Genomic DNA, 16,731 nt, shown 5'->3' on the forward strand with positions numbered 1-16,731 from the left:
TGCTGAATGTCTGCTCAAGGCTTCAAAAATCTTACTCGACTTGTTGACTGATCTGATATATAAATGGTACTATACAAACAAACGCTCCTCTTCTGCCTTTTAACATAGAAAATTAATTCCGAAGTAATGCTACTAATTGTGTTAGTATAAATTAAATTGTAGGTCAAATGTTGTCCAAAACAAGATGCAGTATAAAAGCATGCGTATGAAGTCACAGAAATACCAAGGAACTCCTTAATGAATAACTTCATACTTTCAGTTAGCCTTTTCTAAAAATACTTCTGTAAGTATTTCATATGCAGGACTATCATTTTACTTAATTATTCACTGTTATAATAAACGAACTAGAGCGCTTTTGAAAAGAGTAGTACAGAGTGCTTTACATTGTTGAACTTCAAGCATCTTCACAGTTTAGAACTTTACAAAAATACAGAAGAACATTGAATTAAAATACCCAAAGGTCAATAAAATGAATAGGAAGACATAAAGTCTACTTAAGTTATTCGGGTGGATGTCTCTTCCATCCCTGGTGCATCTTTTACAGTAAAACACAACTGGAATGAAAATATGGCTATACGGAACGATTCTCGTGACACCGCTTCGTTTCCCACCCGGTCTGTAAACAGCTGAGCACCCGGAAACAGGAGCAACGTGGAGAGTCAGCCCAGCGGTGGCTTACAACTTTAGCATAAAACTGTGCTTATGTTATAGTTTCAACATGGATAACACCACAGAAGGGACGTGGGAGACTTTACCTGTAAAACTCAACGACGGGATTTTACAAACGCTCGATGAAGTGAAGTTCACGCACATGACACCTGTACAGGTAACTTAAACACTTTAGACCTGCCTCTTTAACACAGACTGTAAGATTTAACAACACTGATCGGTGCATAAATCTGATTTATATTATTGTTTCCTTCAAGGCTGCTTGCATCCCGCTGTTCATGAGTAACAAAGATGTGGCTGCTGAGGCGGTAAGTGTTAGCCTACTCACTACATTCATTGAAGTACAACATAGAGTCAAACTGCTATTTATTTTACTACATTAATCACTCTACAGATTGAGATTGATAATACAAAATAACTCATAAAGTACATCGATTAGATTAAACTATTTAAAAGTATATAAAAGGATGTAAATTAGCTTTACATTTGCCATTTACTTTGCAAAATTATGCATAACTGCATAGTGAGTATGTTTACTGTTTGTACTATAAATATAGTTTGATGCTAATTATTAACCGGTGTACTTTGAACACTAGTTATTCCTGCTGGGTATTCCCGCTTTGTTTTTTTAAACTGTTTTGACAAAGTACAGTTTATTAGCTTAATTAATGAAACGCTACTTACCCTCTGCAAATAGTTTCACGGAATTTTGGAATATTTTTCTTCAGCATTTTCTTTTCAGCTCACTAAATGTTGTATCATTGTAGGTGACGGGGAGCGGAAAGACTCTGGCTTTTGTCATTCCTATTATTGAGCTGCTCCTGAAGAGAGAAGAGAAGCTAAAGAAGATGCAGGTGAGGAGGAAACCAATGCTCAATACTTATCTTTACCTTCCACCTGTCACTGTGACGTTCACTGTAGCACTTTCAAGTCTCTTAGATGCTCAGAGTTTTGTTTTACATGTTGTTTACTGAAGGTTGGCGCCCTGGTCGTGACTCCTACCAGAGAATTGGCTCTTCAGATCAGTGAAGTGATGAATCAATTCCTTCAAAAATTCCCACAGTTTACGTAAGTACAACATCAATTATGAGTCAAAACAGAGAAAAAGAATGTACCTTGTAAATGGTATTCAAGTAGACTTAACTCAGTGTAAGAAATTGCAACCCTAAGAGAAAAAGAACGGTGCCCTTCTGATCATGTTGATCTATTTTGTTTGTTTCTATGAATTAAAACGCTTCTTGTATGTTTGTTTTTTAGGCAGATTTTACTGATCGGTGGCACCAACCCCATAGATGATGTGGAGAAGTTCAAGGAGCACGGGTACGCACCAGATACAACACATTATGTCTTTATTCGTGAGGTCCCTGTTTGCAGGCTTTGCTAAGCTTATTGGCTCTAGTTTCATATCAACAGACAGGAATGAGAGCAGTATCAATTTCTTCCTCTCATTCTCAACAATCAAGTGATTTGGTGCCGTGTTATCTTGATCACAAAGTGGTTTAAGTTTGACACCAGACAGGAGAATAATCCTAAACCTGTAATTAAAAGATATTGAGATAAAATAAAACAAAATTAGCCTTGAAAGTTGAAGGAAAAGAGGCTTATCTGTAGATCCAACTAAGACCAGGAAATCCACAGCTAACTCCAAGCAGGTCAGAAATTCAAACTCCGCTCCAGGGATCAGCATCCTTCCATGTTGCCCAGGAAAGTCCAGGAAATCCACATTGTTCTTGGAACAATTACCACTTTATAAACTTTCATATAGGTGCAAAGATGTCCAAAGACATGTTTAAACTGTTAGTGTTACTTCTCTTTTAGTCTTTTCTAAGTCCTCTTTCCCATTCTCTCCATGCTGCCTATGTTTTTTCACTTCCTCCAGCTCACAGGTGTTTTTGATTGGTCTCATCTCTTTCCCCACCTTCCTTTACTGTTAATAATCTCTACCTTATTTCTCTTCCCCCCTTTCGTGACAAGCATACATCCCAAAAACGTCAAACTAGTCCCATTAAAAAAAAACAACAGTTTTCTCCCCCCTTAATTACAAGGCAAAAACTGCATGGCTGACAAAGACAGTTGGCATTACATTGCCAGCATTGTAAACCATGAGTGTTACATTTGTGTGTGTGTGTGTGTGTGTGTGTGTGTCTTTCAGGGCGCACATAGTGATTGCGACACCGGGCCGTCTGGAAGATATGTTCAGGAGGAAGGCTGACGGTCTGGATTTGGCCAGCTCAGTGAAGGGTCTGGATGTGCTAGTTCTTGATGAGGCCGATAGACTACTCGACATGGGTTTCGAGGCCAGGTACGGAATAAATGTCAACATGTTTTCCCTTTTTACAGAAGAAGAATTTAGTTCTTTGACATTTGTTTTGATATAAATACATGTAATTAAATTATTTTAGGTCTTTTAAGTCTTTTCTACCACTAACGAACTCTTTTTTTGTGTCCAGTCTGAACACCATCTTGGGCTACCTGCCTAAACAGAGGCGTACAGGCTTGTTTTCAGCGACGCAGACTCAGGAGCTGGAGAAGCTGGTGAGGGCCGGCCTCAGAAATCCGGTGCGCATCACCGTCAAAGAGAAGGGCGTAGCTGCCACCTCTGTGCAGAAAACACCCTCCAGACTCTCTAACTACTACACTGTGAGTAAAGCTTCAAACGTGTACATCAATCAGTTCTCAATTAAAATGTAATGACATAAAAACTCATGTTCATTTCAGATATGTCGATCAGAAAACAAGTTCAACCACCTGGTGACGTTTCTAAGGCAACACAAGCATGAGAAGAACCTGGTCTTCTTCAGGTATGTTAAACTGAGAAGCCTTTAAATGTTAAAATGAGTATAAAGTGCAATGACTGTTTAACGAACAAAAAAAACACCTGCTTTTGACCAATAAGACATGTCCATCAAAAAAGTTTGCAAAAATATTTTGTCAGTGGGCAATGAATGGAAAGGGAGAAGGGACAACATATGGTTACAGATGTCTAGATGATTCAGACAGTATGGTTTCTGTTCTGCAGCGAAGTTCAGTTTAAACCACAATCTGTGAAATACTACTACAGTTTAAGTAAATCAAGCTCACTATGGTTTAGAAGGGATCTTTTGACAGCAGCCATGAGGGATCAATCAGGTTGGAAAGCTGCTCAAACTAAAGGATAGCTGACCAAACGTTCTCACACTAGATATCCAACCAGTTATCTGACAGCCAGATCAATGATTGTTCAGGGAAATAATCTCTAAAGCTGAAGAGCAAACAACAACAGATCTAGCAGAAATGTGGCCCAGTTCTAAAATAATGGGCCTTGAAAAAAGCCTTTAAACCCCTGCAGTGTTTGCCAGACATTATGCTGTTTCCTGACTGTCGTCCCTTGTTATTATCTCCTCTTCAGTACGTGTGCATGTGTGGAGTACTACGGTCGAGCTCTGGAGGTTTTGGTCAAGAAAACCGCCATCCACTGCATCCACGGCAAGATGAAAAACAAACGCAACAAGATCTTTGCTGACTTCCGGGCCCTGAAAAGGTGACACAGCTACAATGAATCTGTGTGTGTGTAAGCTTCTCTTTATACAATTTAACATCTTTTTATTGTGTGGCAGTGGGATCTTGGTGTGTACTGATGTCATGGCCAGAGGCATCGATATCCCTGATGTTAACTGGGTGCTGCAGTACGATCCGCCCAGCAATGCCAGGTGAGTGAGCAAAACTAAGTCTTTGCAAAATACATCACTGTAGAAATGCCGATCCTTTTGGTTTAGTGTCTTAAATGCTGTAATTTCCCCCTGGTAATAGCTGGTCACTGTCATTTTGTGAATTTCCACTTTCTTAGATTTATCTATGTAGTATTTTTTTATGAACCTGATTTAAGCTAATCCCTCATAAGAATCAGAGGACAGATCAAGATTCTCGTTTCAAACAGTGGTTTTGTTTTTCTCTCAGTTCGTTTGTACATCGATGTGGACGTACAGCACGCATCGGCAATCAGGGCAGTGCCCTCGTTTTTCTGCTGCCAATGGAGGAGGCCTATGTCAACTTTTTGTCCATCAATCAGAAAGTGAGTTCTTTTGAGTTTTCCTGCTAATTTAAAAAACAGCACTTGTTATGCCTACTTCTCGCTGATAGCTCCTAATATACAAATCATTAAACATCCCCTTGCAATATCCGTTGTGAAGATTACTTGAAGTGCACATGGGATCATTTATATGTCGTTTCGTCAGTGCCCCCTCCAGAAGATGGTCCTCCCAGGAGATGTTGCGGATGTGCTGCCCAAAGTGAAGGCTTTAGCTCTGAAAGACCGGGCCATGTTTGACAGAGGCATGAAAGCCTTCGTGTCGTACGTCCAGGCCTACGCCAAACACGAATGTAGTCTAATCTTCAGGGTCAAAGGTGAAAACAGCATCTCTATATTTAGATTAAATTGTGCAGTGTGCATAATGTACAGACATAAAATTTTGTGCTGGATTTTTTGGTGTAGATCTGGATCTTGCCACCTTAGCCCGTGGCTTTGCTCTCCTTCGCCTTCCGAAGATGCCCGAGCTGAGAGGGAATACACTTCCTGATTTTAAGGAGACGACGGTGGACACAAACACCATCCGCTACAAGGACAAGCAGAGGGAGAAGCTGAGACAGAAGTTGCTCGCTGAGCTGAAAGATATAGAGAAGATTCCATATCCGAAAAAGAACTTCATCAAGAATAAATCCTGGTCGAAACAGAAAACCAAGAAGGAGCGCAGGAAAAAGACGTCAGCCAAGAGGAAGCGTGAAGAGGTATTTAAAAAAAAAAATCTTCTGATGAAACCGTCAGTGGGCTGGATTTATTTATGGATCTCGTTTTTGTCTTTATCTCTGCAGGGCTCTGATGTGGAGGATGAAGAAATGAAAGAGCTTTTAAATGACACTCGCATCCTCAAGAAACTTAAGAAAGGGAAAATCACTGAGGCGGACTTCGAGGAACAGATAACAAGCGGAACTACGTCAAAACACAAAGCAGGAGGACGGACGCACAGCGGCTCAGGGGACAAGGATGAGTGATCAGCTGTGTTTCTCCATGTAAAAAGCAGAAATCAAATAAACGATTGACATTTGTTTATCTATTTCATGATATGGTTTTATTGACGATTTTGAGTTATAAATAAAGCTTGATGAGTTCGTCGCTGACGGCGGACGGGGTGAGGACTCCCAGGTCGGTGAAGAGGAGGGTGATGAGGGAGGGAGGCGTGTAGTCGATCATCGGGTGCTCCTCTGACAGGTTCTTTGCGCTCCTCAGGGTGTCTGCTTTGTACTGTGGAGGCAATGAGAAGATTTGTATTGAAATACTCTTAAAGTCATAGAACATAAAATAAATAAGAGTTGATGAAATTCTCGTACCTTAAATCTATCGGGCACGTCCTGTTGGTTGAGAGGATAGAGTCGGACAAATTTGAAACTCTCTGCCACCACGTAGAAAGGCTTGTTGTGAGCTTTAGAGCACACAGCCGTCTGATAGGTGCCAATCTGTGAAAGTGAACATTTACTAAGTAAGTATCGCAAGTACAACATTGATATATTGACTTGAGGATTTCCATGTTGTGTAACAGTGTTAATTCATACTTCAGATCCATTACATTTAGGAAGGAGATATTCAACATCACGAACATCTTCAGAGTCAATTCAGTTTATTATTACATCCTAAAGTATGTGTTTCTTCTAAGTCTGCTAATGCAGTGAAAAGATTTCAACAACTAGAATAAAGTGATATTTTTTTAATTAATCAGAAATCCCTTATTCAGTCTCCTTACACTGACTCCTTTAAAGCTATTTTGTGATGTTCTGTTATCTTAAACAGGTGGAAATAAACCAATCATTTAAAATAATATTATTCTAAAACATTTTTTTCACTTTTATGAACCTTTAAATAAATTGAAATCAGCTCTACGTTGATTTGTATAATAAAAATGTATTCTAGATAACTGATAAGTTTCAATACATTCATTTTTTTGATAATGTAATTTATTGAAGTCACAAAGGTTTACTCGTAAGGAAGTACTTTCCACTGATCACAGGCAAAACCAATTTGGGATTTTTGTAAAAACCTTGAGGCTGTATTGCAAAGCAAGTTCACCAGTTGGTATCATGAAAGTTTTAAAATTAGAATATTTCAAATTATTCAGTAAAATCTGAAATATGTTTTTATTTATTCCACAAACTCACCTTGTTGATGATCCCTCCGCTCTCAACGACCCCCTCTGCACCAACAATAACTAGGTCTACTTTCTCCAAAACATACCTGTGAAAAACCATCAAGCATGCTGGATAAATGTTCCTGTTGTTAAAGTATAACAATATTTAGTTTTTTAACTTGATGTATATATTTACCCCACAGCTGCATCCAGAACTACTGTTACTGGAACATTGAGCTTTCTCAGGGCTTCTGCCATCTGTTGCCTGAGTATTCAAAAAAAAATCTGATTCAATAAGTGCATGTCCCCTTAAAATAAAACACAATTTACTGACACTGTTCACTCACCCCGCTGAGTCAGGCTGCGATTCAGTCACATACACAGAGAAGCGCTTCTTTTCTTCCGCAGCTTTTTCAAGGACCTGCAGCACGACTCTGGAGTATGAGTGAGTAAGGATTTTCTGGGGAAAGAGGGGAGAATTGTGTCATTAAATTGCTTACATTATATGTGTGCAACAGTGTGTGTCGGCATAAATTAAGCTCCTACCAACCCTCACCCACCTGTCTTTCTATAGGTTAATAATGACCTTCATTCACAACAGTTCAGTTATACACCTGCTGATAGTACAAGTTGAAGGTCTTTCTTTGGTATTTACACAACAATGAGTCATCCCCAGTTATACATGTGTGTTTTTCTTGAGAAAAAAGATCTTGAATTGTGTGTGTAACACCAATACGTACAGCTCCGTCTTTGATGAAGGTGTGACAGAGCTGAGCGACTTTTTTCCTGGACTTTGAGATCTTATTTAGAAAAAGTTCTCCCCTCTCCTCCATCACCTTTTTACAGCGAGACAGATCCTGACAGAAAAAGACAGAGATAAAAAACAGTTTGTGACAGGCAAAAAAATACTGGAAGCCTGGGAGGAGCGGAGTTAGAATAAGAAAGTAGTTACAGACTTTCGCATCATTAAATCAAGCAAACATGCCCCCATAAATAGCTCTTTAAGCAAACGGTAAAGAAATCTCAGGCTATTAAAATAATCGGGTAAAAAATCCATATATACCTGAACAATCACCTCTCAAGTTCTTGGGAGTATTTATCTACTTACATTTTCAGTAAAATTACTTGTCAATTCTGTGTTTTTACATTTAGGTCTAGGTGTTTAGCCTTTTACATTGCAATGTTATTGTGGGGGAGAATACTAGACCTATTATTTATTACTTATATATTCACTACAATCAAATTAAAATATATTATTTAGTTAAGTCAATATCAGAATCAGCATTTGCAAACCCGTCACAACGCAATGGTGGCCCTAATGGTTGAGACACAGAACATAAAACCACAACATACCTGGACAAATCCAGCCAGATTAATTAAGTTAGCATTAGTATCCCAGTAAGTGAACAACGTCAAGGAAAAATAAGCATTCTTTGTAAGAAGTTATAACTTGTGTAATATACCCACTTGATTTGGCTAACCCAAACTGCTGAAGCTTCATATTTTAATGCATTTTGCATCAAATGAGGTCCCTACATGTTATCCCATATTGTCTTACATTGAAATTCGACTTGAAAACTCTTTAAATGGCCAGTATTTTTTTATTTCTTTAGGAGGTTACATTGAACTGTTAGGCGACGCAAGGAAACATTCAGCCCAGGGAAAGCTGGACAACAATGCTGAAGACAGGGGCATCTGGACTACCCTGCTTACTACAGATATGAGATTTTGACTTGTTGTTTAGTTTGGGTGCACTGAGCTGTCCCAGGGAAGCCACTTACCTGGTGCTCCAGTGATGTGAGACTAATGAAACGCAGGAAGAGCTCTCCTCCTGAGGACACGGCCACAGAGGAGTCCACTCCTGTCAGGCAGTCTGTTGCCCACGTCAGGCTCTCCCTCAGGCCCAGGATGGTTTCACCTGATGGGGCAGGGACAGATTTTACAAACAGGTTGCCACAAAGTAACACAGGATATTTCAAACCCAATGAGTATTTTCAATTTAGAAATAGTTATTTTAGTTAAGAGTTTGAATTCTTCTTCCAATACTACATAAAGGTAAAATGATGCTGGGAATGTACACACACCTTTGTCTCTCTTGAGGAATTCCAGCAGGGTGCGGATAGCGGCCACAGCAGAGGCCATGTCTGGGTCTTTCCTCATCTGAGCCCTGAAATACTCCACCAGCTCTGACCAGGGAAAACCATTTACAAAACTCGTTCAATAATGATACTAACCACAACATGGGAGGAAATTAGAAACAACTTACCTTCTTCATTCATCCTGACACCTTCACGAGAGAGGACTAAAGCTGACGTCAAGTCGTGTAAGTGTTAACAAAAATAACAGTCGGATGTTTACTTTATTCAGTCGGTACAAAAAAAAGAATGACACATGCCAGAGATGCTGACTTCGCGTCCAGCAGCTTTCGTTCAAATCGAATAAAACACTATATTTAATAAGTACCCTTTTATTTACCAATATCAGCTACACTTCTCAGTATTCTGCAAATAAAACCGGGTTGAGTCAGTCTGGAAAGTTTTATTATCACTATCCGCCGTGTTGCACTGTGTTAGCTCATCTAGCGAAGAGCTGCGTGTTGAAGTGTCGCAGCGAGATGACGTAGGCGTTTTTTCTCGAGCCGAGCTTCGTGCAGTGTTCAGGTGCGGTCGAAAGATTTTAATATAAATTTGAGTTTTGGTGGAAAGATTTAATCTAAAGATGTAGTCTTTTATTTAAACATCTATTCATTTATTTGCCTTTAACAGTGTCTCTTTTATTTTGACAGTTGTATGATGTTTATTATGAGGAAATGTATTAAGTAGTTAACATTAGCACACATACACGAAATGCAACATCCACATAAATGTAGGAGTTAGATTAATCCAAGTACATCATAAATCTATAACTTTTTTTGTCAACTATCGAAACGTTACTCATTTATTGAAACTGGCACTTTTAGGTTTTGCAACCTGACCTCAACCCAGAACTTGAGCAAATTCTCCTTCTCTAATTTTTTTTGCACAATACTACACACAGTCATTGGAAAAAACGACACATTTATCTACATTAGAGAGAAATCTATGTGACTCTGAAGTCTAGACCTCTCTTTTTTTGTGTCTCTTTTTTATTTACCATTTTATATCAAGAAAAATAAAATCTTATTATCAGGGCAAAATTAAACATTTGGAAACACATGAATGTATTCATATTTTACAAATTCAAAAATACTTAAAAATGGTATTTCTTTGTATGTCCAAATCTTTTTTATTATGTTTTGTTTAAAAGTGAATTATTGTTCTGAAATGGACTATTCTGCATTGCTATTTTGGTTACAATGTGACTTTGTTACTTAAAATAAAATAATACTTATTTCAATACAGGGCTATTATCACTACTTTGACATTTATTGACACTACCTGTATTTATATTCATCTATTATTGTACCTCATGTTTATTGCACTATATGTTTGCACATTACTTGTGACTTGCTCTGTACCTGATTTGGTTATTTTCTCAGTTTTTTCTACATGTATGTTTATTATTTGTTTTCCACTGGGACCAGGGAAACATGATGTACTCTTCCACACTGTATGGAAAGCAATGAACTCTCACCTATCTATCTTATGTTTTTCAGTAAATAAGTACCTTCTTCATGTTTCAAACAAAACTTCTGCTAGTTTTAAACTGTATTAGTTGGATTAGAGCTGTGTTTTTGTTGTGCTCAACACAGCAGGGAGACAGATCTGTCTTCATAGTGCAGCTGCAGCCAGCCCCCCTTTCTCTGCTCTATGAGGCCGCGCATGCGCTGTGACTCCTCTGTGCGCTCTACTGTTTGCATTGTGTCTGAACTGCCGGCGAGCTTTAAAAATATTATACCACCGCGGCAATGTCGGGCAGGTCGGTCCGAGCTGAGACCCGGAGCAGGGCTAAAGATGACATCAAAAGGGTTATGGCCGCTATTGAGAAAGTACGAAAATGGTAAGAGAGTGAGGGGGGGAAAAAGCGGGCTTCGTTATCTAACACGAGAGAGGCTTCGGCTTGTTGGGGGAGGAGAGGGAAGGAGACGGGAGTGAGGGATGAAATTGAAAGAAAAGGATGATTTCTGAACAGATGTACTTACAGCTCAGGTGCACCGGGGCGCACTCGTGCTGCTCACCGTCTCAGCCCGGTGTCTGACTGCTTTATATCCCTCAAATTGTAGCCGGTTTTTCCGTTAACGGCAAAGGGTTGAACCCAGAAGCCATTTCGATGCAGTCACATGAAGCCATTGCTGCCCGCTGTTTGAGCTTGAAGCTCGGCGGCGGGTTTATTTAGCACCGAAACCCTCCGATAACTGTTGACTTGGACACAATTTGACGACGGCGCTCTTGAGTCAGAGCACTTTAGTCCGTCTGGAGTTTTAAATTAAGCGCTTTGAGTCGCCCTTTAGGTCCGATAGAGAAGAAGGCACGGTGGGGGTTGGGAGAGGGAAGTAGCATGGCTGAACACGTAGTGACTCAGTCTTAACGTTTCACACAAAACACACTTTATTCACATTTAACAGCTCACACACACATATCTTAATGTAGGGAATGTATTGTTGATGTTTATATTAGGTGTTTAACTTCGCCTGGTATCAACATGTATATGTTGTTGTTTTTTTTATCAGGTTGTTTAATCAAACGTCCCCAGGTCAAAGTCAGTAAAAGTTGGTAGTTTGAAAATAACATTAATTTAATGTTTTTAAAAATGTAAAATCAAACAAATTGTATTATTGAATTTTAAAATTAAAGGTTCAAATGCACTTTTTTATACATTAATTTAAATATTTTTTTGGGGGGGTTTGTTTTTGTTTTTCTGTTATGTTCAAACTTTGCTGCTACAAACTGGCTTAAAAGTTACTTTACACAGCATTGTTAATTAAATCAAGTGATGTTACTGTACCTAAGGACAATTTTAAGATCATTTTAGTTATTTTGAGTATTATCATTATATTCTACTTTTATTCTTTTCATTAAATTTAAGAGGTGAATACTGCAATTCACATCATAATTTAGAAGATGTCTCGAATATTCTCACCCTCAACAACTAAATGCTACTCTCTCAATAGGGAATGCCAGAGTTATACTCTTTGTATTTTATTTTGGAGCTTAAATTATGAATCAAGTTCATCACAAAAATAAGTCTGCAACCATTTTGTTAATTGACGTATTGTTTAAGGTTTCTTTATACAAAGAATACACATATCCTTTGGTTCGAGCTCCTCCAATGTGAATATTTGCTGAGTTGATTCAAAAGTTTTTAACTGCCGTAGTGTAATTGCATTGAGAGACATAATGCGTCTTTGGGATTTAGTAGTGATTTTATAGTCTATTTATGACATAGCCTCTGTCTCATGCTGTGTTAGTCATAATATCTTCAATTCACAGACGGTAAGTAATTTTGAGTAACTGCTTTGTGTCATTTTCTCTGTTCGACCAAAGAAATGTTGTCTTAATTTTATGATGCCCTATAGCCTTTGAGTCAGCTTCTTTATTTATCCTACACAGGGAGAAGAAATGGGTGACTGTTGGAGACACGTCCCTTCGCATCTACAAGTGGGTGCCAGTGACGGAGCCCAAATCAGATGATGTGAGTTCAGCCTATTGTTATTCAAAGTGAACACACTGTGACCTCGTGTTTTCAGCAGGCGCGTTTGTAGGTTGTTGTATCCCAGTAATGCAATAACAATACACTTTTTATCTTTTTGTAGAAAAGCAAAAATAAGAAGAAAGGCAAGGATGAGAAGTACGGCTCAGAGCTGACGACTCCAGAGAACAGCTCTTCTCCAGGGATGATGGACATGCACGGTACGCACTGAAAGCCTTGAAGGAAATGGATTGGCAGTTTCTTTTTATTCATTTCTATTTATAATGTTTGACAATCCTACAAAAAATCACTAAATTGACTCCCATCTCTCCGTCTTTTCTAGATGACAATAGTAACCAGAGCTCCATCGCTGACTCATCCCCGGTGAAACAGGAGAACAGTTGTAGCACCAGCCCGACCCCGGAGCCCACCGCCACGTCTCACCGCGAGAGCAACGAGATAAAGACCGACCAGAGCCCGGACAGCAAGAGGGGTCAGTCACCCTCACGCATCCAACATCAACATACATTTCATTTTCATCATTCTTTCGAACTCAACACAATGCGTGCAGGTGGTAGTGTGGCTGATCAGATGCATGATGAGCCACTTCCTGTTATTGTTTTTCTCTTCTAACGTCCGGACCAAAAACATCACACGGAGAGAAAATAAAAATCCCTAATTGCTCTTAGTTTAGTACGAAATTGAACAGAAAACCAGCAGTCATAATGAAGAAGCACTTTTTCAAAACTCTACAAAATTATTTTTTACCAACACCACAAATAGTTTAAGCTCTAAATAAGAGTTCCAATATATAGTTATTCAAATCGTTGTCGCATAGTAAATAATAAAAAGGCAGCAACATTTTCTGACGAATATAAATATTTTATAAGAAAATGTGTTAATGGACTTTGTATTCCTCACATGCCCGACCATCATTAATTAAAGTTTCAATGGTACCTCGGTCTGAATAACAAGCCATCACTTAAACAGACAGATGAACCCATTTATGCAAAGTGGGACTGCAACAGATGAATGTTGGATATTAATATGATTTACAATGTCAAAATAATACTTGAAATGTGCTCTTCACATTTCCAAAAGGCCAAGGTGACTAATGAACATAAAAAACAACTAACGTGATGAATAAATTATCAAATATTTGCTGACAGCTTTCTCTCTATCCACTTAAAATCTAATTTGACCTTTTAATTGTTTCCAGTTTTGATCTTTACATCCTTGTTGTTGAACTAAACTGACCTGTTAGTTCGAGTCACTGTGCAGTTGCATCACACGTCCACACAGTGTCATTAAAGTGTCAGGAACAAGCCGTCCCCCAACACATCACCTACAACATTGTTCAGTCTTCCTCTGTTTTTACTGCCACATAAAGAAATGCTCGCCTGTTCTAATTTGTTGATGGTTTTTAAATCCTCAGGTAAGACCACGTCTTCATCAGAGACCTCAGAGAGAGCACCAAGTGCCAAGAGAGACATCCTGTCCTCGGGGGAGAAGGACTCTTCAGACAGCAAAGCCACTCAGGTACAAACACGTCTCCGAACTAGTTTTAAAACTCATCAGTATCAGATTTCTTGAAACTTTTACTACAATTAATCATTGACCATAAGCCATATTTAAATGGCAAATCACTATGGCAATCAACATACATCAATAGAAACTTATGATTATTTATGCCGCTTTATTTCCTAATGCTGTGAGCAGCCACAAAATCTTTAAATGTAATGTATTAGAAATTATTTTATTGCATTTTATTGGTTTTGAAGCAAAAATCTCAGTGAATATTTCCAAAACCAAATAAAAAAAGTGTTTCCTAAATACAAGTTTTCACGTTTCTTTTATTTAATTTCTGTTTTAGGACATAGACGACGATACCCCGCCCAGCAAGAAAACCAAACTGGATTCCTCGTCTCCGGACTTGGAGGAGAGTTAAATGTTTGGAGCTGAGTCATTCCTCTCCTCCCTCCCTCCATTACCTCTAGATAATTTAGGGCTAATGGACGCGCCGGCTCTCCTCTCACTACCCCAACTCCCCTTCTCAAAACCAACAGACTTCTCTCTTTCCCCGTCCTCCTCCTCCAATCTGCCCAACACTCCTCTGCCACACAGGGAGGATGGATATTACCTCTATTCGCTGGTCCCCCTCTGTGCTTCCTTCCACACTTCTTCACTAATGCCAAGAGAAGCTCTGAACCCGGGCTGCAGACCCCTCTGTGACCGGGGGCCACCACCAGGCCAGCCCACAAACACTGACCTGCATCTGTGACTGAGAAGCGTTAACACTGGGGATCTGAGATTAGGACGCGGTTGATCCCGGGCGCTGCTCTGAAACCGTTTTTAACACATTGTACTCCTACCGGTTAGCTAGGGATAGAGGCTAACTGGGTGTCAGATCAGCGGCTAACGGGGGGAACCTCCACCCTAAGACCACATCACTTCAATCCTCCCAATTCGCCTCCTGTTAGACTAATGTTCTATATTTGTTTAGGAAACGTTTAGGGTTTTTTTCTCAGGAGGGTCAATGCACTGTTATGGTATGTCACAATCGATCACAGATAGATTTGCTGCTGTAGTGGAAGTCTTTTTTCTCTATCCATGAAAAGTTCTCCATTCACATGTTTTTAAGTTAGTTTGTGGTTTGTAGAAGGAGATGGTACTGGTCGAGATAAACTCTTGGATATGTAGTGAAGACAGGCATAGGTAGCGTAGATCATGAAGGTGTGCCTTGAGTTGCTACGATTTAGGTCAAGCTTTTGAATTACAATTTTGGTGCCATGTTTTGTTTTCCTGCCTTATAATCATAACTAATTAGTGTAATCCAATATTTATAATCAATTGCAACACTTTTCTTTCTTTTTTTTAAGGAATGTTTAATTTTTGTAATATTCACTTATCAACAGTTCAATTCCACTCTATGTTTAATGTAAAGCTGTTAGCTTAGCATAAAGACTGGAAACAAAAGGAAAAACTAGCCTGATTGTTTGTAAACTCCTGTTTTTATACAGATAAAAAGACTTTAATGTTTAAATTCATGATCTTATGAGGAATTAACTCAATAGTTGTCTAATTTGTATGAAAACAAAAAGAACCAATTCTGGTTTTTCATTTAGGTATTTTCCAGATTATTATGAAGTTGGAATTTTTTAACCTTCAATAAGAGTCAGACATTCTGTTTCCAGGCTGTATGCTACGCTAAGCTAACTCTGTTTTCACTGTGGCTTTATATTTCCTGCACAGACATGAAAGTGTTATTTTTCCAAAATGTGGAACTATTCCTTTAAAACATTTGTAGACTGGAATTTGAACACTACCCAGAATAATTTTAATATTCTGGACATTCAAACATCTGCAAACCTCCTGAATCAGAGTCGCTGGTCTGTGTCTACTTCCAAAGTAGAGACAGACTGGTTTCTGGGACTGGTGTCTGTCTGCTCCACCATCATGACATGTACTGACTCACTTCTCATCTCTGCGTATCGCTACTATCTCTGACAGAAGGGTCCGAACTTTAGCTCGAGCGTTGGTTTATGATTCTCCTTCACGGTGCTCTCTAATGACTGAATCCATACACGTGTGGCATCGGGCTCTCGGTTTTCGTGCAGATTTGTGCAATTTACTTGAACTTTATATTGACAAAAAAGCGGATTCAGACCTGTGACCTCGTAATGAACAACCTCACACATTAAGTTTCATTAATATTTACTGAATATGGATTGAAATGAATTGAATCACTGCAAACCAATGACTTCATGACATAACAGGGGCTATAAGAAGTACTTCATGATGCAGAATTACTTGATCAGATTTCAACAAATCAGCATTCACATGGATGGAGAGAAAAGAGAAAAACAATCGTCTCAGTTTAGAGGATGGATTAGCATATACCTCATTCCCAGTCCAGCAGCGCTGGAACTTAAAATGCTATGTATTGACATTAACAGTTATAATCAGCATTATGTACACTCAGTTAAAAAAATCTCACTTCTGTTGTAGCTTTCACCTGATTGAGCCGATTGCTTATAGTTTGCTCATAACTGTGTTTTAAAAAAACCAAGAAAAAAAGAGCTGTGAGATAAAGTCTTGTTTGTTGTTGTTTTTTTTCTTATCGGGACCATTTTGTTTGACTTTAGATCTTGTACAGATTTATGGTTTGGTTTGACTTATTTATTCCATCAGTAGTGCTTGGTTTTTATCATGTCCAATGGTTTTGTTTTCTTAATAAAATTCACAAAAGTTTCCTGTGTTCGTTTTCAATGTTTGTACTAGTTACAAGTACTAGTTTAAG

The 16,731-nt window shown here is 38.8% G+C and overlaps 3 protein-coding genes across 4 annotated transcripts; 2 read left to right on the plus strand and 1 right to left on the minus strand.

The window, feature by feature from the left end:
* The first annotated feature begins 605 nt into the window (after positions 1–605).
* Positions 606–5,759, plus strand: ddx55 (DEAD (Asp-Glu-Ala-Asp) box polypeptide 55). Its single transcript, XM_063889350.1, has 14 exons — positions 606–826; positions 927–977; positions 1,437–1,523; positions 1,646–1,737; positions 1,927–1,989; positions 2,822–2,971; positions 3,120–3,309; positions 3,388–3,470; positions 4,058–4,189; positions 4,266–4,358; positions 4,606–4,720; positions 4,884–5,052; positions 5,141–5,433; positions 5,518–5,759. Exons 1-14 carry the CDS (start codon positions 719–721, stop codon positions 5,695–5,697), a joined length of 1,806 nt encoding a protein of 601 aa, XP_063745420.1. The 5' UTR covers positions 606–718; the 3' UTR covers positions 5,698–5,759.
* eif2b1 (eukaryotic translation initiation factor 2B, subunit 1 alpha) lies at positions 5,754–11,278 on the minus strand. Of its 2 annotated transcripts, none has more exons than XM_063889352.1 (9): positions 10,945–11,278; positions 8,909–9,010; positions 8,606–8,742; positions 7,565–7,681; positions 7,172–7,284; positions 7,021–7,089; positions 6,856–6,931; positions 6,034–6,159; positions 5,754–5,947 (listed from the first exon to the last, which is right to left on the minus strand). In XM_063889352.1, exons 2-9 carry the CDS (start codon positions 8,982–8,984, stop codon positions 5,792–5,794), a joined length of 870 nt encoding a protein of 289 aa, XP_063745422.1. In that variant the 5' UTR covers positions 8,985–9,010; positions 10,945–11,278; the 3' UTR covers positions 5,754–5,791. The 2 variants fall into 2 exon arrangements, with proteins under 2 accessions (XP_063745422.1, XP_063745421.1); XM_063889351.1 differs by lacking the exon at positions 10,945–11,278 and adding an exon at positions 9,091–9,493.
* On the plus strand, positions 10,613–16,682 carry bcl7a (BAF chromatin remodeling complex subunit BCL7A). The gene is made up of 6 exons (XM_063889353.1): positions 10,613–10,802; positions 12,353–12,434; positions 12,556–12,652; positions 12,775–12,924; positions 13,867–13,970; positions 14,305–16,682. The coding sequence occupies exons 1-6, from the start codon at positions 10,711–10,713 to the stop codon at positions 14,377–14,379; spliced, it is 600 nt and encodes a 199-aa protein (XP_063745423.1). The 5' UTR covers positions 10,613–10,710; the 3' UTR covers positions 14,380–16,682.
* The last annotated feature ends 49 nt before the right edge of the window (positions 16,683–16,731 follow it).

This window comes from Eleginops maclovinus, chromosome 8, assembly GCF_036324505.1.
Source record: "Eleginops maclovinus isolate JMC-PN-2008 ecotype Puerto Natales chromosome 8, JC_Emac_rtc_rv5, whole genome shotgun sequence".
Taxonomy (NCBI): Eukaryota; Metazoa; Chordata; class Actinopteri; order Perciformes; family Eleginopidae; genus Eleginops; species Eleginops maclovinus.